This window comes from Palaemon carinicauda, chromosome 1 (assembly GCF_036898095.1).
Source record: "Palaemon carinicauda isolate YSFRI2023 chromosome 1, ASM3689809v2, whole genome shotgun sequence".
Classification (NCBI taxonomy): domain Eukaryota; kingdom Metazoa; phylum Arthropoda; class Malacostraca; order Decapoda; family Palaemonidae; genus Palaemon; species Palaemon carinicauda.
Genome location: NC_090725.1, coordinates 232046878 through 232069609, shown reverse-complemented (window position 1 = coordinate 232069609; position 22732 = coordinate 232046878). Strand labels below are relative to the sequence as shown.

General features: G+C 38.4%; 2 protein-coding genes across 7 annotated transcripts in view; both read right to left on the bottom strand.

The window, feature by feature from the left end:
• Fancd2 overlaps positions 1-17578 on the bottom strand; it is a 728399-nt gene extending 710821 nt beyond the window's left edge. For both annotated transcript variants that reach the window (XM_068387949.1, XM_068387938.1), the window contains exon 1: positions 17284-17578. Coding sequence is in view for 1 of the 2 variants with exons in the window: in XM_068387938.1 (XP_068244039.1) it covers positions 17284-17329 (46 nt within the window). In the remaining variant the exon portion in view is untranslated. The remainder of the gene's footprint in view (positions 1-17283) is intronic.
• A 1666-nt stretch (positions 17579-19244) lies between these two features.
• LOC137654258 (glutamate receptor ionotropic, kainate 2-like) overlaps positions 19245-22732 on the bottom strand; it is a 740845-nt gene continuing 737357 nt past the window's right edge. For 4 of the 5 annotated variants that reach the window (XM_068387901.1, XM_068387895.1, XM_068387908.1 and 1 more), the window contains exon 20: positions 19245-20939. In XM_068387901.1, coding sequence (XP_068244002.1) covers positions 20721-20939 — 219 coding nt within the window. In that variant the 3' untranslated portion in view covers positions 19245-20720. The remainder of the gene's footprint in view (positions 20940-22732) is intronic. The other variant, XM_068387915.1, reaches the window with a different exon arrangement.

Genomic DNA, 22732 nt, shown 5'->3' with positions numbered 1-22732 from the left:
GAAGATCACTCGCTACACTCGTTGCAGGGGAATAACTGTGAGCAGTCATACCCTCTGCAAAACCAAAAAGTCAATGGATTTTACACCTCCAGCTTGCTCACAGATTATAATAGCTATACCCGGGGTCACCTTATCTTGAGTAGGTTGGTACCAAATATAAGGAGTCCCTAACACCTCGCTATACCTTACTACACAAGGTCTGTGGCCTACACAAGCTGTGTGTTGAGATAAGCAGTGTGACTGTCAAGGTAAAAGTTATTCAGAGTCCTTGAAGGAAAAACTGTTTTAACCAAGACTTTCCCAATACAACCTCCCCAGTGTATAGGGTCAACAAGTATTAACACAATACTAGGTACACAAGGGAGCATGGTTTACCTGCAGTGGTTTGAGATCAGCTTGTGCAGAGTACCCAGGCTGCTGCTTTCTCTAAGAGGGGAGGATGGTGAAAATAATAAGAATCAGTCATACCTTTTCATTCACGCAGACTAAAACCGGGTAACAGAACCCTCAACCTTCTGCTACTTGGCCAATAAGGAGGTTGAGGTATTAAACCAGCTGTTGTCCAGCCAACAGAGGGCCAATAGAAAACGTATTGAACCTCCTGCGGGTCACGTCTTAAAGGTAATGGGCTGTAAAAGTTGTTTGGTGCTTCCACACCCAAACCTGTAAAACCTGCGTCACAGAAAAATTTCTTATAAAGGCCAAGACGTGGTTACGCCCCTGACATCGTGGGCTCTGGGATGACATGACGTAGGATGATCTGGATTCGGGGCATGGTCTATGACCCTGCAAATCCAAGCAGAGATGGTGTTCTTAGTGATCCTCCTCTTGTTCCTCCCTGTACTGACGTACAGTGCAGGCACTTGGGGACGGGCTGCTGGTGTTTTTTTTAGGTAAAGCCTCAAACTCCTCACTGTGCTGAGTAAGAGATGGTCTGGGTCGTCTGTTGCAGAACAGAGACTCTTAATCCGGAAGGAGTCTAATCTAGGATCTGCCACCCCGGGATTCTGAGTCTTGGCAACAAACTCAGGGAGGAAGTTGAATGTTACCTCTCGCCATCCCCATGAATGCGATGTCGTATGAGAGACCATGAATTTCACCAACTCGTTTGGCCAAAGCTAAAGCGAGTAGGAACACCGTCTTCAGAGTCAGGTGGAGATCTGTTGCCTGGCGTAATGGTTCGTAGCGTACGCGGAACATTGCCACAGGGAACATTTCCACTTGTTATATTGCCCATGAGGGAAAATTTCCACTGGTAATATTGCCCATGAGGGAACATTGCCCATGTGGGAATATTGCCACTGGGTATATTGCCCATGTGGGAATATTTCCACTGGGAATATTGATCATGTGGGAACATTGCCGTTATAAAAATGAAAGATATTGAAAATAAATTTTTGTTAGGATAGGTTAGGTTAGGTTAGGTAGGTTAGATAGGTTAGGTTAGGTTAGGTTTGTGGAAATATCAAGGAAATATTTTTTTTATTGATGTAATCTACGTTAAAGTTAAATAGATGTTTAGCTTACATTCTCCAATAATCTAATAAGTTTAAAAGATTACTAATTTCTAATTATGGAAACAAACAAAATAGGTTGTAAGTAACATGTAAGTAGTAAACTAGCTAATTATCTTTTGAATTAATAAGTTAAAGGGAAAGCAGCTAATTATCTTAGAAAAAAAACTAGGCAATGTACCCAGTGGCAATGTTCCCACATGGGTAATGTACCCAGTGGCAATGTTCCCACATGGGTAATGTACCCAGTGGCAATGTTCCCACATGGGTAATGTACCCAGTGGCAATGTTCCCACATGGGCAATGTACCCAGTGGCAATGTACCCAGTGGCAATGTTCCCACATGGGCAATATTTCCAGGGGCAATATTCTCAGTGGCAATATTCCTAGTGGAAATGTACCAAGTGGAAATGTTCCTAGAGCCGGTTCGTAGGGAGACCTCTTTAGAAACCAGAGAACTCAAACCACATTTCATGGGGGAGATCACGATTCCGACTGAGGGCAGGTAATTTCGTTTAACTCCGCACGAGTAAGGAAAGTTCTAGCGTTGAGGAAATGTCCAATCCATTCAGTCTGAGGGCGAGGCTTAAGTCCGAGTGAGAGTCTTAAGGCTGAGCGATAGCATATTACTGCCAAAACTGAAAGGCAAATTTCTTTACGCAAATACACAAAGAGCTCCGCTATCGCTGGAAGGCTGAGCGATAGCATATTACTGCCGAAACTGAAAGGCGAATTTCTTTACGCAAATACACAAAGAGCTCCGCTATCGCTGGAATAGTGGCATAGAGTGGAGAGAGACTCCTTCCACAACACCAACCACAGAAGACATTCCACTTTGCCAGGTAGACTGGAGCCGATGAATTCTGCAGGTATCCAGAACTCCTCTTTGCAACGTGTTGTGAAAATCCTCTCTGAGTGAGGAGATGCTGGATAGTCTCCGGGCATGAATTCGTAGCTTTGTGGTTGTCTGAGTAGATAGTGTCGTGGAGGGAATTCTTCTCTTGATGGATCCGACAGGAACAGCAGAAGGTCCAGGAACTATGCCGCATGATGCCATAGCGGAGCTGCGAGAGTCATTGAGAGGTTGACTGATGGAGGAAAGGCATCCATGTCAATGTTGTCCCTCCGTTGTTGGAAGGTATCTTGCCAGAAAGCCTTGGGGTCTGGGACTGGGGAGCAGTACAACGGGAGCCTGAAGTTCAGGGCCATTGCGAAGATATCCACCGTTGGAGAACCCCACGAAGTCAGGACTTTGTTGGCTACTAGATAATTCAAAGACCATTTGGTACTCACTATCTGAGTTGCTCTGCTCAGGTTGTCGGTGAGCACATTCCTTTTGCCTGGAATGAAGTATACTGATAGTGGTATCGAACAAATTTCGCCCCATCTAAGCATCTCAACTGCAAATGGAATAGGGGCAATGAATAAGTACCTCCTTGCTTGTTGATGTAAGCCAACACCGTGGTGTTGTCGCTCATCACCACCACTGAGTGGCTCGCTAGGAACTGATGGAACTGCTGAAAGGCCAGAAAGACAGCCTTCATCTCAGAGTTATGTGGAGGTATTTTTCTGACTGACCAAAGGCCTGAGGTCGAGTGGTGCAGCATGTGGGCCCCCAACCATTCTTTTGAAATGTCTGAGAACATCATCAAGTCCGAGGGGAAGACGAGAAGATCTATGCCCCTTCGCAGATTCTCATCTGCCACCCACCACTCGAGGTCCGTTGGTTCCACTAGCCCCATGGGGATCAAGATGTCCAGGGAATCGAAGGCTTTATTCCACCTGGACTTGACCCGCCATTGGACGGATCGAATCCTGAGGCAGCTGTTGGGAACTAGATGGGCCAATGATGATAGGTGTTCGAGGAGATATAGCCACTTCTGGGCTGATAGTTCTTCTCATCTGTGAAAGGGTCTCATGACTTTTCTCAGCCTCATTATCCTGTCGTCTGATGGGAAGGTTTTGTAGAGATTGGTGTCTATGACCATACCTAGGTATACCAGTCTTTGAGTGGGAAGCAGGGAGGATTTCTCAAGGTTTACCATGAACCCCAGATCTTGGCAAAGCCTCCGAAGTTTGTCTTGGTGTTGAAGGGGGGTTGCCACAGAGTCTACTAGGTTCAGCCAGTCATACAGATAACGGAGGAGACAGATGCCAATCATGTGTGCCAAAAATGACATTAGGGTGAAAACACTGGTGGAGACTTGGGGTGCTGTGGAAAGACCGAAGCACAGTACCCTGAACTCTTATTTCCCGTTGTCTAGGCTGAATCTTGGGTACTTCCTTGAAGACTGATATGGATGGATTAGGATCTGGAAGTACGCGTCCTATAGGTCCAGTGTGCACAAGAAGTCTTGTGGTATTACCGCTTTTCTGACAGTATCTGCCATCTCCAAGCTGAACATAGTATGTTTGACAAACTTATTCAGAGCCGATAGGTCGATGACTAGTCTCCAGCTTGCAGACGCCTTTTCAAAAGAAAGAGTCGACTGAAGAAGCCTGGGGAGTCATCGAGGACCTCTTGGAAAGCACCCTTCGCCTACATGGTCTGGACTTCTGCTCGAAGGGCTAGTCCCTTTGCTGATCCCATCGCACAGGATTCTATCGACACTGGATCCTTGATCAAGGGAGGTTGAGTAGACATGAATGGGACGCGATATCCTGACCGAATCATGAAGACTGTCCAGCTACTTCCACATGTTGCAGCAACTTTGTAGGCATCCCCCCACTGGTGGACAAGCAGGAGGAGTGCCTATCCTAGAATTTGTGGCCGTGGCCACTCCTCCTAGGATATTTTCCACTCCTGGAGGATTTCCCTCCTTTGTCTTTGTTAGGAAATGGCTCTTTAGACACTTTTCTTCTCTGCCATCTTACTCATTGAGGTTTTGGGTGCGTTCGGCTGCTGAGGAGCTGGTGGTCAATAGGGGTGGGATGTTAGGCCCTGTGGAGGAGAGTGTCCTAGTGGGACTTCCTCCACCTCTCTGCAGCCTGCTCCGCGTCCCTTGGCTCAAACAATGAAGACCCCTCGAGAGAGGAGTCCCTGAGCCTAGCGAACTCGGCGTTAAGGACCTGCTGATGGAACCTTTTTGATACAGAGCCTTGACGCTTAAGGATGGTATTAGCCCGCAAAATTGAAACTTGGTGGACTAGGAACACGATGGTGCGGGTGCCCGAGAGGTGGGGGCTTTACATAGCCTTCCTGGTACTTTTCTTAGAGAAATCCTTGGTCCGAACCAGGATTCCCTACGATCCTGACCAAAGATCTAGCAACGAAGTAGTCTGCATGGCATACTTTGTGACTTTCTCTTGATTAAGGATTTCCGTCACTGAGAACGATACCGGATGGCTGGAGAGACTCTAGAGACCCCCCTTGGTCAGCTCTTCCAGAGAGTGGTGGAGGGGAAGATATGGTCGAGGCTCATCCAAGTCCTGGTAGTACCTCCTTTGCTAGATGCGAGGAGGTGGAGGAGCTTGGCAGAGGCGCAAAAACAAATTGAGGAGAAATCGGAGAGCTGTAGGCCGATCTTAGAGCAGGCACTCTTCGACCCCTGATACCAGGGCAAAGCTGCACTGGACTTTGAGGGGTTTTGAAAGCAAAAGACACTGTCTAGGACCCATTGAAAACCCTCATCTGAGTTAGAACTTGCCAAAACTCATGCTCTGACTTTCTGTCCCCCCTCCGAGGTGGGACTGGCAGCGAAGTTTCCTTCATCCACTCCCGAGAGCTTATCTCAGGGTGGGTCATGGTCATCTCTAGGGTGACTGATGATTCCTGTGGGTCTGGTAGTCCTCGTGGGACTTTGGTAGCATCTTAGAATCCTTCGACTCCTCGTGGGGCAGAAGGTACTTCTCCAACATGGAAGGCCTGGATGGTATCTGAGACTCCTCTTTTCCTGTTAAGGGGAAAGGGAGCCGAAGGGTGTTGAAGGCTAGGTGCGGCCTCCGAAGAGCGAGCCAAGAAGGCAGCCCCAAAAGCTTGCACTACTGCCCTTACAATGGCACCAAACCAAGGCTGCTTGCTGACTGGTGCTGTCGGGAAGATACCCCGAAGGGAAGGGAACCAATGGTTCCTTTTGAGGAATCTTCTCTGGAGCTGTCTGATACTGTGAGTCTGCCTTTGTCACTGGAATCTTCGGGAACTTGAACTCCCTGGGAGCGTCCTTTACCTCTTACCCCGGCGGTCGCGTTGTAATGCGTTTGCAGAGAGGGGAATAGGGCAACAGAGACCTGTGGGAAACGACTCTGCCCTTCCTGGGCGAGAGGACCGATGGTCTGGAAGGCAAACACCTACCTTTCAGCAATGGTCAGAAGGCGAGCATCGCATGGGATCCAGAGAAGCGTGCGCAAGTGAATAGTGCGCAGGAGAAAGACATGCAAGCAAATGACGTGTAGGAGAATGGCACATAGGCAATCGGTGCGCAGGCAGACGGCGAGATGGAGGAGACAGGACCGGAGACAGATGGGCAGGTGATCCGTGAGCCGCAGGAGTTGAAGCTTGGCACGCAGGATGTCAAGCTGGCAGGAAAATGCGTCCTTTGGAAGGATGAACATCCTCCGAAGGGGATCGCGAGCGATAGCCTCAGACGGAGAGTCTGAGACCCTAAGTTTGTGGACTAGCGGCAATGTTGTCGGGAAAAGATCCGGAGGCAGGCAAAGGTCAAGAGCCAGAAGACGTTGGACGAGGAGGCTCCTCTGTGGAGGAGGGCTGCGATGATGAGGTTGAAGAGCCAAAGAGGCATTTCTTCACCAATGGTGAAGGAGCACCTATGAGGCGAAGAGGAGGGCAAGCACGGCGGGAACGATGCCCACGGCGAAGCCCTCTGTGGGCCAGTGGATCAGCAAGCCGACCTTCAACAGCAGTCCTCTGAAGAGGAGTCTATGAGTGAACTCCCCCAAAGGGGAGATACACTCACAGGAGAAACGCGCCTATGACTTTCCTTCCCCCTTGAAGGATTTTCGGCAGGGGGGGAAGCGCAGTCTTCAGCAATGGCGGACGAATCAGAAAAGGCAGGTACGTAGGCAGGATGGGCAGAAGACGACACCTTTGACACCATGACGTCGACTAGGGCCAGAGGATCCACCCCCGACGTCGACAAATGCTGCACGCTAGTGCCACGGTGAAGAAGCTGCAGTAGGGGCTCCTTTGAGGGTGGACCTGGTAACCGCAAGGACAACCAAAGCAGTAAAAGGGAGAAATAGCCATGGAACCCCTGGAGGGAGAGGTGGGGCCAATTTGCTAGGGGAAGCAACACCATCTCTCGAGGACCGAGGATGTCCAGGTGTTAATTGGCCTGTGCTACTACTCAACGGTCCTTCGGCAAAGACCGAATGAGCAGGAGCTTCGGAGGAAAGTCGTAAGTGGAAAAAGAAGCCTTGGGTTTCTTCTGCTTCGAAGAAACCTTCGAAGGAGAAGAGTCCCGCTTAGGCTTCCTTCTTTTACCATTGCTCAAACCTTTCCCACTAGGAGGCAGACCACTCCCGACACTCGGAACACTTACAGTATTATCCACATCACACTGTTGACCTCTGCAGGTATGGCAAAGGGTGTGAGGATTGGTGTCCTCAGCGGACATGAATGTACCGCAGGAGCGGCCTCAGGACCAGGGCAGGTCCGCAAGGCCGGCAGAAATCAACACACACAAGCTGAAAAAGAGATTAAGTAAAAACAGCATTAATAGCAGTCCAAATATTTGCAAGGATAAAGAGCGACAACAGCTGTTCACCATCCGAGCCAAAAGCAAAGTGAGCTCAATCACAGGTGTGTGAGTGGCAGGGATAGTTAACCTCTCTAAATTGGCAGGGATAGTTAACCTCTCTAAATTTTAATGGCGCATACTTCGAAGCCGAAAGTAATACCCCTAATAAATCGCGTAGTTTTGCATTCCAGTTACAGAACAAAATACCACTATAAAAACCCCATGCACACCTAGTGCCTGATCAGTGCCACCTATTGCAAATATGCCCAACTAATTTGCCAACTGAAAACAGCCTATGTATAACCTAAGTGACTTCATATATTTGTATTGATTCCTATTCATCAGTAGATTAGCTACAGTATATTCTTGCTTGTCCATTATTTTCTAGCAATGCAATGACAACCTTCCATTACACGGTATGATATGTTAATATAAAATCCAAAACATGTAATATTTATCATTATCATATACCCAGCTGTGCATGTCAACATTAAAATATGGCTAATTGTAATATAAATTTTCATACATTTACATTAGGTAAGTTGAGGTTTGGCTGTATTAAAAATTATATCATTTTGCCAATATAACTAGCAGAATATGTGAAAGACACTTCACCACATCCAAAATAGGGCATGTGCCTAACACAAAACTTGGAGGAGAGGAGAAGTCAAGTGGTGGATGGTCTAGTATGTCGTGTTGATAATCAAATTTTTTTTTTTCTGATACTATACAGACAGTCTAAAATAATATGCTCTGCTTTTTTCCACATTTATTATGGTTTGTTTTTATAAAGTAAAAGTTTGAGCAGATAATAGTAAAATAACATCCTCTTGGAGTGGTCTTTGCCTAGATTAGGTCGTTTGAATGTATAATCTTTGACTTTGGTAAAGTACACGTTCTGCATGTTATAACCATATATACATTCAATCTGCAATCTTACCTAACTTTGCATTGCTAAGAGAAAAAAAAATGGGCTGTTTTATGACACTCCATTCTTGTGTTGATAAACACATCATCAACCTCTCTTTCTAAATATGGTGACGGCATTGCTGGTGGGTTAAAGAGACTAAAGTAAACGAGCAGCAGACAACAAACCCACAATGTTTTAGTGCCATCTATGGCCAATGCACCCTTCATATTCTAAGGAGGGCAAATAATCACAGAAATTCAACCAAGGTTCTGCTATTCCCTTTATTGTCTTTGACAATACACCACAATTTGTGAATTGTGACAAATGGAACTTAGTTGACTATGCTGAAGAAAATCTTCTGTAGGAGGAAGAACGCAGCAATTGTTGAGATACCATCGTAGATAAATGCCCTTCAAGAGTGCTCATTAACAGAATAGCATGAACACTTGGGGAGCAGTAGCCACTACAAAGCACAGGGGGTTTGAACTGGTACACTATACTCAAAAGAGAGCAGAGAAAACCTCTTGTAGGTCCAAGGGATTGGATCTAAAGGTATGTATTCTTCAGGTTTACAGGAAGGAAGAGATCTTTCTATGTCAGACAGTATACTGCTTGCCATCGCCATCTTGAATGGTGTCTAACATTCTAATTATTGAATGCTAAAGTGTATTGTGGGAATATCACTGTTTGAAAGATTAGAAAATGATGAAATAAAAATGGCAGGTATAGTAACAATTACCGAGATGATAGAGTGTTATGACCGAGATGGTGTGGGCACGTGTTAAGGATGGAGGGAGTGAGGAGGGCTTAGGAGGAACCTGTAAGGAGGATATCAAGAGGGAGGCAGAGAAGTAGATGGTGAGATAAGGTGAAGGATATGATGGAGAGAAAGAGGATGCCTTTGATCAAAGGCAGTAGAAAGGGCACATCAGGCAATTGACCCCTTAATGTAGGGATAACAGTGGGAAAGAAGACAGGCTGATGACTATGCTGCCACAGGGACAGATACCATAGGAACTCTCTGAAGAGAACTCAACTAGGTGGTGATACGTCCTTAGCTTCTTTCCGGAATCTGAAAGACAATGCAAGGAGGGCGGGGTATCTACCCATCACACTCCACAGCATTAAAACAATGAGCACACAGCAATGACTAAGGAATGCCACACTTGCAAAAGAATAAAGAAAAACTGGAATGCTGACCAATAGGAACAAGAATATACATACTTGCAACCTATACAGATAATTTGCTAAATTTATGATACTTTAATTTCTAGCCCCATACATGAACCATATATTTTTCCTACTCGTTATCTTGTTTTCTTAATTTCTGACCTTGAATATTGGGGAAACCCAACCATTCGTGAGTTTTCTAGCAGTCCCCTCTATAAATACAAATAATGGGAGACCCCAGTGGGACACTAGGATTTTGGGTAAGGAAACCCCTTAAACAAGTAATTGCAGCAATAGCTACACAATGAACGGTTTGTGTTTTAAATATATATGACCAAAATAAAGGAAATTACAATAAATTTCGAAATTATTGAAATCCCATAGAACCGAAATTATTGAAATCCATAGAAAACATCTTCCGATGGTGGTCGTGGTGGAACTAAAGCCAAATGAGAAAAAAAAATGTCTTGTAAAACCACATGAGTAGTATTATGCATGAATATTTAGAAGCTCTTAATTGGTTAAAAAAACAAGCTAGTAATAATTCATAAAAAAAAAACAAAGCTGCCAAAAGCGAATGCGGTTAATATGATACTTTAATTACTAACGAAACTATAATTCGGTATAAGAAATATGCAAGTACTGGCTAGTTTGGCATTTTTCTCTATAGGTTTAATGGGAGCAGGGGCATAACATACAGTACATAGGCCTTTTCTCTATGATTAAAGGGGTCTGGGTCATAACTTAAATATCGGTCCATTAAAATGTGAACAGTGCAATACTCCAAAGGAATATTTTGTCCCCTACTATATGTTGTTTATCCTCTCCAAGGAATTTGTAATGCATAGAATAGTTGGTGATGGAGAAGGAGTGGACTGGATTGGTAAAAGAAAATAAGCTGACCTAAAGTATGCTGATGACTAACCTTATTATAGCAAAACACCACAGGATTTGCAATGCTTGCTTACCAGAATGCATGAAATGTCACATGAGGTTGGGCTTAAGATAAATAGAAGGCAGAAAGATGAGGTTGGGCTTAAGATAAATAGAAGACAGACAGATAAGGTTGGGCTTAAGATAAATAGAAGACAGACAGATGATGAGAACGGAATATGCAATGGAAGATGAAATATCATTGGAAGGATTAAAGATTAATGAGGTGGAATCAATTCAATATTTAGAAAATATGATCTCTAATACAGGATCTTTAAAATATGAGTGTAATGAAAGATTGAAAAAAGCAAATCAGACAATGGCTAGGTTTAGTAAAATTTTGAAATCATATAGCCTGAAATTACATATGAAAATCAGGTTATCAGTTTAGTGAGATCGGCGTTTTGTTGTGGTATGACAATGAAATAATCTCCAACAGATTTAGTAGATCAAAGAACAAAGCCCTCAAAAGAATATTATGAGTTAATTGGCAGCACACGATTAGAGATGAAACTAAGAGAATTTACTTGAGTGCCATATTTGGATGAGATCATGGTGAGGGGTAGATGGTTTGGGCATGCTCTTCGCAATCCCCGAGAGATATTAGTTCACCAAACTTTTAATTGGGCTTCACAAGGCACAAGAAGATTTGCAGGACCAGGCCCATATGGCTGAGGACTATGAAGCGTGAAATAGGATACAATGAAAGGAGAAGAAAATAGGCGTAGTGGGAGATAAATTTTTACTCTATCTCCGTAGTTTACATTTGGGAAACTGATGGCGAGTTATTGCGTGTAGCTTGCGTAGCTAGCATTCGCTATTGCCAGCTGTTCTGTTTTTTATATGACAATCATTACCTGGACTTTTTGTTAACTAACTAATAGGTCCCAAATATTTATACACGAGTTCCCAGATGTTGTTCTACAACAGCCTTTCACACTCCCTTTAAGTTTCAACTTCACTAGCATCCCAAAGATGTCTACAAGAGGGAAGTACAATCTATTTCGAAATTTAGTGCCTTTTGTTTTAATTTAGTGTGATTTCATCTATGTCGGCAATTGATTATGATGAAAACTCAGTTCAGTGTATAGCTATTGTTGCACATGTGAAAGTGAAAAATAACCCCAAATAGTTACCCATGGGGCTTGCGGGCGCAGTTCAACATGTACTACTTGCCGCATCATAGTGATGTAATGTTAATTATGCGAGAGCAGCAAGGCACGACCGGGCAAAATCCATTAAAAGTTGAAAAATACATCTCCGAAATAATGACCCACGGAGCTTGCGAGCGCAGCTCATGATGAACTGCTTACCAGAACATAGGAGCAGTGGGGTATGTTAATTTTGCGAGCGTAGCGAGCCATGGCTGAGCAAAAACCATTTGGAGGACATGAAGTGAATCATAGATAATTATGATACTTTAATTTTCAGTTACATGATCCATATGTTTTTCAACTGGTTATCTTGAGTATTTTGCATTTCTGTCCATTATTATTGCGGCAAATCATACGTTTTTAGCATTTCATCATATAAAAGAAAAAAACCAGTTTCCCACTGGGGTCTTCATAATTGTCTTTACATAAGGGGTTCTAAAAATTCAAAAGTTTGGAAATGCATAAAACACAAGATAACGAATAGGAAGAATACATGGTTCATGTATTTGGCTAGAAATTGAATTATCATATATTTACCGTGAATGCAAGCAAGGCATGCACAGTAACCTAAAATTTCTCTCTCAAAAGTAAACAACGCATTTAGAAAATGAAATGGTGTTCATATTTCAGTTGATCGATACGTAAGTTATGCCCGAACCTCATAGTCATAGAAAAAAAAAGGTCAAAACAGCCAGCTCTCGTCCATTTCTTATAGCGAATTCCCGTCTAGCTAGAAATTAAAGTATCACATATTGACAGAAAATTGTCACTTGCTAGTTATGTTCCTGCGAAACAAACTGCTATGCTTCTCTTCCTTAATAATCTTCGCACATAACGATATGTCAACTCTTATTCTAGAAAAAATAAATAAATAAAAGAAAAAGATTAAGATTGGAAATATAACCAGGTCATTTGTACATACTCAACATCAGATTAATGATACACCTGACACAAACAAATTAATAAGATTTAACAACATAACATAGAATGACATCAAGAGAGCAAAGAAAAACTGCGCGATTGATCCTACATCTGAAGTAACTAGAGAGAAACTTTTCTAGTCTAGCCGAAATAATTATGAGAATAGCAAATGCATGCATTGATGAATAAGTTTCTCAAATCAGAGAAAATGGCTTTAGTCACACCAGTTATGAAAAATGCTCTGGACTACCAGGAATTGAGCTCATATAGACCTATTTCGAATCTATACTTTGTTTCAAAAGTGCTTGAATATGTAATTCTTGAACAACTAGTCAGTCACTTAGAAGTAATAGAAGCTTGGCCTGACAATCAATCTGCTTACAGAAAACTATACTCAACGGAGACAGCCATATGCTCTGTTGTAAATGATATACTGGAAATGATGGATGAATATAAAAGTGTTTTAATATTACTCGAACTCAATGCCCCTTTTGATACAGTTGTGCATGAACTGCTACTAAATGATCGAAGGTGCATTGGCGTTGAAGATCAAGCTTTCGAATACCTAAAAGACTAGTTGGTTGGTAGAAATTACTGTGTGCAAACTAGAAACTCATTCATCATATGAACCTTTAAACAGTGGGGTACCCCAGGGGAGTGTACTAGGCCCAATCTTATTCTACATCTATACTATTGGTATATCGAAAATACTACAAAGGCATGGTGTGAAGTTCAAACTATTTGCAGATGACACACCATTTTATTTTTCCATAAATGATATAGATGACACTACTGAAACTCTAAACCGAATCCTTGATGACAATTAAACAAGTAAAATTAAATGAGAACAAAACTGAGTTGACGGCGGAGGGTAAGAGAAACAGCGCGAGAAGCCTGGGTGATATTCAAATGAACATAAATAATGACAGTGCAGATATCTAGTAATGGTCGTGACCTAGGGGTATTTCTTGACACCAAATTCTCTCTCAATGCCCAAATAAATAATGAAGTAAAATGGGAAACAAGAGACGTCCTTCTCCTTACAGCATCTCTCTATTTATACAACCTTATAAAAATACATACACGCCGTTAAGGCTAAGTCAGGACATAAAATGTTTAATTATGGTAACAAGCGAACTAACCCTTAGGCTGCCCATTCACTAGCGACTGAATCTGTGAGATTTAATCAAAGTGGGCGGAGTTTCAGCGTATCGTTGCGTGAGTGTTCATATTGATCCTCCAATCAGATTGTATGGTCGAATTGCTACAATCGATTGTTCGTTCAGATCTAAAGGAGCTCATTTACAGAGATGTAATTTGCCCCGACTGGAATTGCTTGTTTGTGGCTGGGTGAGTCAACCTTGTCAGTCTCTAAATCAGAAACAATGTCTGAGATTTGGGTGTACAAAGTTTTTTGGGACGAATTTATTGAGATTTATAAGTATCCATGCTTATGGAATGTAAAAAGCAAAATTTATTCAGATAGAAACTTTAAAAACAAGGCTTACGAAGTTCTGATAGAACAAAAAGAAAAGTGTCAAGAAGCAAATAAAGACACTGACTAAAAAAACTCAACAATATGTGCACTGTTTCGACAGGAACTAAAAAAGGTTGAAGGCTCCAAGAAATCTAGTACAGGAACTGATGAGGTATGAACCATATCTATGGTATTATGATCTTTTATCATATATAAAATAATCAGAAACACCATGCCCTTCTGCGACTAATGTGCAAGAGATAAGGGAAACTAATATACATTGCATTATTGTATTTCATGACAAGAACATTTTAACAAACCATGTAATATACAATAATTCCGTGTATCATCATCATCATTCCGTATATAAATGAAACTAAATTTTTTAAGGCAACAGATATGCTCAAAGTTATTTTGAAATATTTAATATTTAACATTCAGAGGCCATAAAACAACTATCATTATAATGTTCAGATACCAAAAGTATTTCAAACCCTAGCTAATTGCCAGTGTACTGCACCTTAACCATTGAAATAATTAATAAAAATTTCTCGAACTTTCTCTCCATCTCTGGTGTCATGTCCATTTACGTCAGGTAATAATGGTGCATGATAAATCTCCGAGTCTGCTCTTTTTCTTAAGTCTCATATATTTAAAAACCACAAAAGCAATGACAAAGGTCATTATCATGGAGCGGTTCCGCCATAGGTGTTACTTGCTCTATTGCTGAGCCTGAAATGACGTTTTTGAAGATATGATCGTTGTGTGAGTGCTCACCCGTACAATTTCAAAGTCCCGCCCACTACAGTCTGATTTCTCAATCAAGTCGCTAGTGAATGGGCAGCCTTAGGCTTGTTCAGCTACCAGCCTATAGTCTTATCATCTGAGACATATTGCTTTTATAAAAAAAGTACCTGGATGAAAATTATATAAAGAAACGTGATAAACTTATTACCAGGATTGACTACTGGAACTCCATCTATTATAATTTACCAAAAGTAAAACTTAGGAAATTACTACAAAACATAATAAACAGAGGAGCAAGACTGATAAAAGGGTGTCCCACATAGAGAAAGGATCACCCATATACTAACTGATTTACAGTAGATGCCGATTAAAGCGAGAATTGGATTTAAAATAAGCACAATAACCCACCAATTTATCAGAACCGGTCGTCCAAAATACTTGAGAATTGCTACAGATTGGACAGCCAACAAATCGTGTCGACACGCGAATATTTAGATGGTTTCAAACTATTAGAACCTATATATATATATATATATATATATATATATATATATATATATATATATATATATATATATATATATATATATATATATATATATATATACACATGTCTACTGTAGGCTCCAGAGCCTTTAAATATGCGCCCCCGAGACAATACAATAAGCTCCAACAAGACATCCGAATGATTGAAGACAAAGGTTTTCAAAAGGAAACTGAAGTCTTTCTTATTCCATGAGACGTATGGCAGTGATGATTCAACAGTAAAGGAGCAATACGTGATATGAAACGTTGAATACTCCGAACGAACAAGATATAATGACAATGGAGATTCCGTAGAGAGCGGGGTTCCCCTGCTGTAAGGGACCCGAAAAACAGCCATCGAAGTAAGTACGTACGTACGTCTGTAGTATCACGCGGCTAAAAATGTGAGGCCTCATTGGCATGTTAGTTGAGTGGGTCTAACTACCGCCACCTTGTTTCCAGTTTTAACAGGCGTATCTATGTTCGCTAAAAGCATATAGGCCGAATGTTTGTATTCGCGTTGGAACAACTGAAATTTAATAAATGTTAAAAAAAATACTTCCTAAGTTAAAAAAAATGACACCCCAATGATAAAAAAATTATGAAAGACGGCACCCAAATGGTTAAAAAAGTGATACTCTAAAGTGTTGAAAAATGACACACCAAAGTGTTGAAAAATGACACTCCAAAGTGTTAAAAAAAAAGACCCCCAAATTGACAAAAATGACGCCCCAAAGTGATAAAAAATGACTTCAAAGAGATAAAAAAAAGACACTCCAAAGAGATGAAAGAAAGACACAAAAGGGTTAAGATATGATACTCCAAAGGGTTAAAATATGACACGCCAAAGGGTTAAAAATGACATTCCAAAAGGTTAAGAATCACATTGCAAAAAAAAGAAAAAAAAATAGGACATTCCACTGTTAAAATTGACACTCCTAAAGGTTAAAAAATTACTACTAAGAGTTAAGAAAAATTAATCCAAATTGTTAAAAAAATGACTCCAAAGGATTAAAAAATTACCCAAGGGGTTAAAAACTGACACTCCAAAGGGTTACAAAATGACACCAAAGGGTTAAAAATGACATTCCAAATGGTTAAAAAATATGACATTCCAAAGGGTTAAAAATGACACTCCAAAAGGTTAAAAATATGACATTCCAAAGGGTTTAAAAATGACTCCAAAGTGTTAAAAAATTACACTCCAAAGATAAAAATTACGCCAAAAGGTTATAAAAATTACGTAAAAGGGTTAAAAAATGACACTCCAAAGAGTTAAATATTACACTCCAAAGGGTTAAAAATATGACATTCAAGCGGTTAAAATTGACACTCCCTATAGTTAAAAAATGGTACTCCAAAGTGTTAAAAATGACACTCCAGATGGTTAAAAAAAATTACATTCCAAAGGGTTAAAAAATTACACGTTAAAAAATTACTCCAAAAGGTCATAAAAATTACTCCAAAGGGTTAAAAAATGACTCTTCAAAGGGTTAAAAAGGACACAAAGTGAAAAATTACATACATAACGCCAAAGTATTAGAAATTTACACATCAAAGTAAATAAAAATGACATTCTTTCCCAAACAAAACTGACACGTTCCTAACTAATAGAAATGACATAACGAAAATAACACATTCCTATGTAATAAAAAAAGCACATGTCTAAGAAATCGAAAATTAAACATCCTAAACTACATAAATATAAAATAACACATTACGCAAAAAGGAAATGACATTCCTACATATTTGATGGGGAATTGTTGTCGTGCTCAAAATCAACAAATTTCCAATTTTCTTAAGAGATACTCGTAACTATAAAAAAAATGACATTGAATTACATTAGTGCTCGAAAAAAAAAAAACTGTTCGGAAATTGAAATGACAATTTCAAGTGCATGAAAGTGACTTCAGCAACTGTTCCCATCTCTCCGTTACGTTTAAATTGTTTGCTGTAAAACTATATAATATTTTGCACACTAACATTCCCTTAACTAACACGACTATTCAATACGTTTTCCATTTTAAATGGCGCTGTTTACCAAAAAAAGGGCAATAGATACCAAAGATATATTATACACTATTACTTTCCCATTAACTCATTTATTCCTTGCCAACTGAACGACTGCTGCCTCCCTAAATCATTATCGGCAAACTGGTACAATCAATTTACGACAAGCATTTTGGAAAACAGTCAACAATAGTATCCAACCAAAAATTAACATATAACTTCTTACCTTGGACACTGTCGCCGTTCTCTGCGCTGTGAAACGATTCGTCCATTGTTCTTCATTGATGAGATCGACGTACAGGGCAAGTATGGATGGGTAGAAACAATATTATGCGATATATTAAGCATAATCAAGAATATCAAACAGATAGGCTGCCTCGGGTATAAGCCAATTTATAAGTCCAACGCATGGCATTCAGATAACCTTCACAGTTAAAGATTTTAACACGGTCACTATTATATAACATACAAGATTTGAGCCAGTGTGCTCGACACCATGGCTAACAGACAAATGAAGACTAACCGGGGAAGCGAGATCATAAGTTACTACCGCTAGTTTGCTGAAAATAAAATGTCCTTGGTTATGTTCTAAGGTACGAAAAAAAAAAAAAAAAAAAAAAACACCGAATGATCTGGACTTCTGTGAAACTGTTTCCAAACGTTTATAGTAACTGTCACCTAAATGACAATTCTTCCACTGTACTGAATTAGCTATTTTACAAAAACTTTTAGCTAACTTTTGCAATTATGTTGTACTTGGGAGAATTTCTCAACTAGTAGCCATGGAAATCTAATATGCTTTAACTACTCACAATATACACACGCATGTAAAACAAACTTAAAAAGATGTGATACAATTTCTGCAACATATTTCTATAAAATACTCCTTCATTTTTCTTTACACAAGGATGCAGGAAAATTAAAACAACCATAATAAAGAACGTTCCATATATTTTAAGAAACAACTCGTATACAAACAGTTAAATTACACAGTATTCAATGCCCTTCAAGTCCTCTGTAGTACTTGTAATTGATAAATCCTATATCTCTTAAAATCTAACAATGCACTATTTCACCAAAATGGTATTACAAGCGCATTTAACAGTTACAGTCTATTAAGAAATCTTTCAAAGAGGGTCGTTTCGGCATCGCTCGTGACTGAGAGAGGTTTTTGAAAATACATCGACATCTGACATCCCTTTAAAGGGTTTACCACATTAAATGCTACATGAATCATTATCTTATCCTCGCCACTTTGTAAATGGAAGACCCAACATATATTTTAACTGAATGGAAGCATCGTTTTAACACACTGAACTACAAACTCCTCAAATGTCACATGTTTTATACATATTTATAAAGGTATTTGGGAGTATTTTGATGCCTTTACGTTTGCTTTGTTTTTATCACATCACTCAATATGAGAAACAGTAGACATGATTTATTAAACAACTCTAAAAAAACAGTAGTTCATCTTCAGTCTTGAATTTGTTTTTCTAGTGGTAAACATCCTCATGAATCTGAATTGCGACGCCCAAAACATGATCTTAGCATAAATTTAGTACAAAATATTTCTTTATTTTAGTATATATTTCCTTTTATTGCACAAACTTGACACAGAGGGGAAAGGAAATCAACTGCCAGTTACCCAACAGTGATACATCATCTTTGGTTTAATTTTTGTCCATGTATTACGTTTGCAGGCCAAAATACTAACTTCAGACTCTACTAAAACATGTGTAGTTTCATGATTTTTTCAACAGTAAAATTTTTTTGGAGGAATTGAAATCAATTACCATCAATATCAATAAGATAAAAAAATTCAGATTCCAATTAAATGTATGCTAAGAAGTTATGTAAAATACAATATAACTAAATTGCGCATGCAATATATATATATATATATATATATATATATATATATATATATATATATATATATATATATATATATATATATATATATATATATATATATATATATACATATATATAATATACATACATATATATATATATATATATATATATATATATATATAAAACTTTTGTATAAATGCATATATATAGATATATATATATATATATATATATACATATATATATATATATACATACTATATATATATATATATATATATATATATATATATATATATATATATATATATATATACTTTTGTCAGTAACACACGTGACTTCCATACTTCCGGTACTAAGCCACAATCCACAATACTCTCTTAATATCAAACTCCCTCTGCAATGAGAACAATATTTACACAAGTAAGAATAGTGCATATATACTGGCGAGGGTTCAAGCCAATTTATTTTGATCTTGATAGAGAAGTAAACAGTTCATGTATCCATTCGGATATCAAAATAACTTTTTATAAGTTGACTATTAATTCTGTATTGTTCCCATATGCATAAGCTCGAAAACTATCATGCATGATTCCCATTTGAATGGAAGACTTTCCCAGGTTGGTGAATTTGATATCAAGAGGGTTTCGTGGCTTAGTGTGTACACGTACACACACATTATATATATATATATATATATATATATATATATATATATATATATATATATATGTGTGTGTGTGTGTGTGTGTGTGTGTGTAGGGGTGATCATTGGTCCTTTTAATTTAATTATTAGATTTCAGGTATGTGAAAATTTCCACAGAACATTCTTGTTTATTTACAGATCACTTATGAAGAGGGGCATCTAATTTACTTTGAATTATTTTCTCTCTATTAACATATAATTCCATTGAATGCGTTTTTCCTTGTCTCTTTCAGCCTGTAAAAAATTTTTCCTTATTAGCCCCATTTTTTTTTCAAATATCTACAAACGCTTGAATCATCTAAACATTGTGTAACTGTACACACGAACACGATTGCCTTGAAACAATTAGAAATTTTGTTATTTGCCAAACGATTTGCCAAAAGCACAACATCTATTTTTTGTCCACCACTTCCCTTATTTCTTTTTCATTATGGAATGAAAAAGTATAATTTTCGTTATAAAGGAAAGTCATTTTTTCCTCACATGAAACACCAGATACGATCAGAGAAATAAATAACGATAACTTACGCACAAAAATGTCTCAAAAAATTTTTTCTAGAAAGTTATTCTTTCTTGTTCAAGCAAGAGCACTTGGTCACCGCTAGAGGAAATTGTTTATACGCACCAAAATGAGCAACAGTATAGTTTTGCTATGGTTTCTTTTTAAACTCAACACTATATTTTACCTGCTGTCTTTTTAAGTGGCCCTTCTCTAGAAAAACGACTTCATATTGAGGAGGAGGTTGTAAGCATTCAGCCTTTCATAATTCGTTTATTCATAATATTTATCGAGATACAAGTCGGCATTTGCATGGGGGAATAAGACTAAATATTCATGATGGCAACACATAATATAGTTGAATGAAGTTGAATAAAGTAAATTATATACTATGTAAAGATTGTCGCGAGGAAATGCGCACATTTCAAACAAATAATAAAAGAAAAAAACTTGTAAACTTTTTGACGAAAGTGACTAAATATACCAGAAAGCTCCCAACCCCGTCCGTTTCTATTGATCATAATCCTTATAACTGCGTGTGTGCGATGTGAATCAGCGCAGTGTGGACCTCTTTGCGGTGACCTACGCTGCCCTAGTGTCATACAGTGGAGATGAGTTGAAAGGGAAGGTCGGGAGATTGAAGAGAAGAGCGCTCCGCCGGTATCTCGTGACCCGTGGCAGCCTCCGAGATCTCAGTGGGGGCTGAACCCCTCGACGCCCTATCCAGAGACTGCGAGCTCCTCACCGTAGTAAGAGATGAGGCAGGAATTTCCTCTGGAGGGATATATTTGCTTGGGGAGTTCCGAGGGGGAAGGTCCTGTCAATGAGACAGAATGAGAAATACTCTTTCATAAGTTATTACAGTACTAGGATTTTGATATATACTGCGAATACCCACAATATATATATATATATATATATATATATATATATATATATATATATATATATATATATATACAATATATATATATATATATATATATATATATATATATATATATATATATATATCTATCTATCTATCTATATATATATATATATATATATATATATATATATATATATATATATATATATAGTAAAGCCTTATCCACTGTGTCCATAACTGCTGTTAGACTATTGATACCATCATGAAATAAATATACGCTAAAAATTCCCTTTAACTCGGCTGCTAAACTTGGAGCACCTGGCAAAGTTTTGAACCACGTGCCATTACATAACTACTTAGTAGACTAGGCTAAGTTGCCGAAAGTTGAGTTTCAAGTAAAGGTTATGTTGGGCCAAAAGCCTAAAAAGTTTCTCCCATTTTTCATCCATTCTATTTCCTTTCCATTCATGTTATTCATACATATTTACTGTTCATTTAGGTATACCTAACTCCTTACCCCTTTATTCCCTTCGTTATTATCCTTATCCCCTTTAATATTTCTTATTCCCTTTTATTCAATATTTCTAACAATATTGTAAGTGCATTAATTTTATCTAATGCTCAAGGATAAAAGTTTTCTCCCATTCTTCACTCTTTTTTTTATATCCTTTTCATCTAAGTTTTAATTTCCGTTATTGGTGCATTTATCCTTATTCCAATTTAATCAGTATTTACTCCTATATTCTAATGCTAGTAATCTTATTTACTGCAGAGTTTGTAGAGACAAATTACACAGCATAAAAATTCATTTGCATATTTCTTTCAAAATCCTTTACTCAAATTAAATTTTGTTGGTAGTTAAAGAAATATTTTTAAATAAATTTCTTATTTGTCAATGAAAAAATTTGCACCTTTTTAAAAGTGAAGGTCTTTAAAGATATAACATGAGACCATGAAATATGTTCAGTTTTACTCAAAAATACTTTCTTCAGTAATGAAATACTCCGTCAGAAAAAAAGGTTGATATTAAAATAGCCATTAACTTAAACAACCTGAGCGACTGTAACTAGAAATTTTGTTTTGGTTTGACTATGATTTTTAATCCCATTATGGATAATTGATATTACGTAGAGTTTAACTTATTTCATGCTATCTTGTTATGCTACCCTTAAACAGCTCTCTTTTAAAAAAGTGCCAATTTTTTTCGTTAACAAATGATAAATTCATCAAATTGCTAGACACTTTATATAAACTCTAAAATTATCATTTCTTAACTTGAAATAACACATTTTATATAAAAGACAGTTATCTAAGCTTGAAGATAAGAACAATTAAATTCCCACACAAATTCTTTTGAGAGAGAGAGAGAGAGAGAGAGAGAGAGAGAGAGAGAGAGAGAGAGAGAGAGAGAGATGTGGGGTATTAATGATGTCTGTGTAAAATTTTAATGAACTTCACTATATTATTACAGTGCAGTACATTCACTTCCGTAGAGTATTCTACATTTAAAGTAGCCTGCAATTACATTTCTTAAGTGGGAATATATAAGAGAAAAATATTTCCTTAGTTATATATATATATATATATATATATATATATATATATATATATATATATATATATATACATGTATATATATATATATATATATATATATATATATATATATATATATATATATATATATATATATCCAACGATCATGTCAGGAATCATACATCAGTGCCTGCAGAAAATAT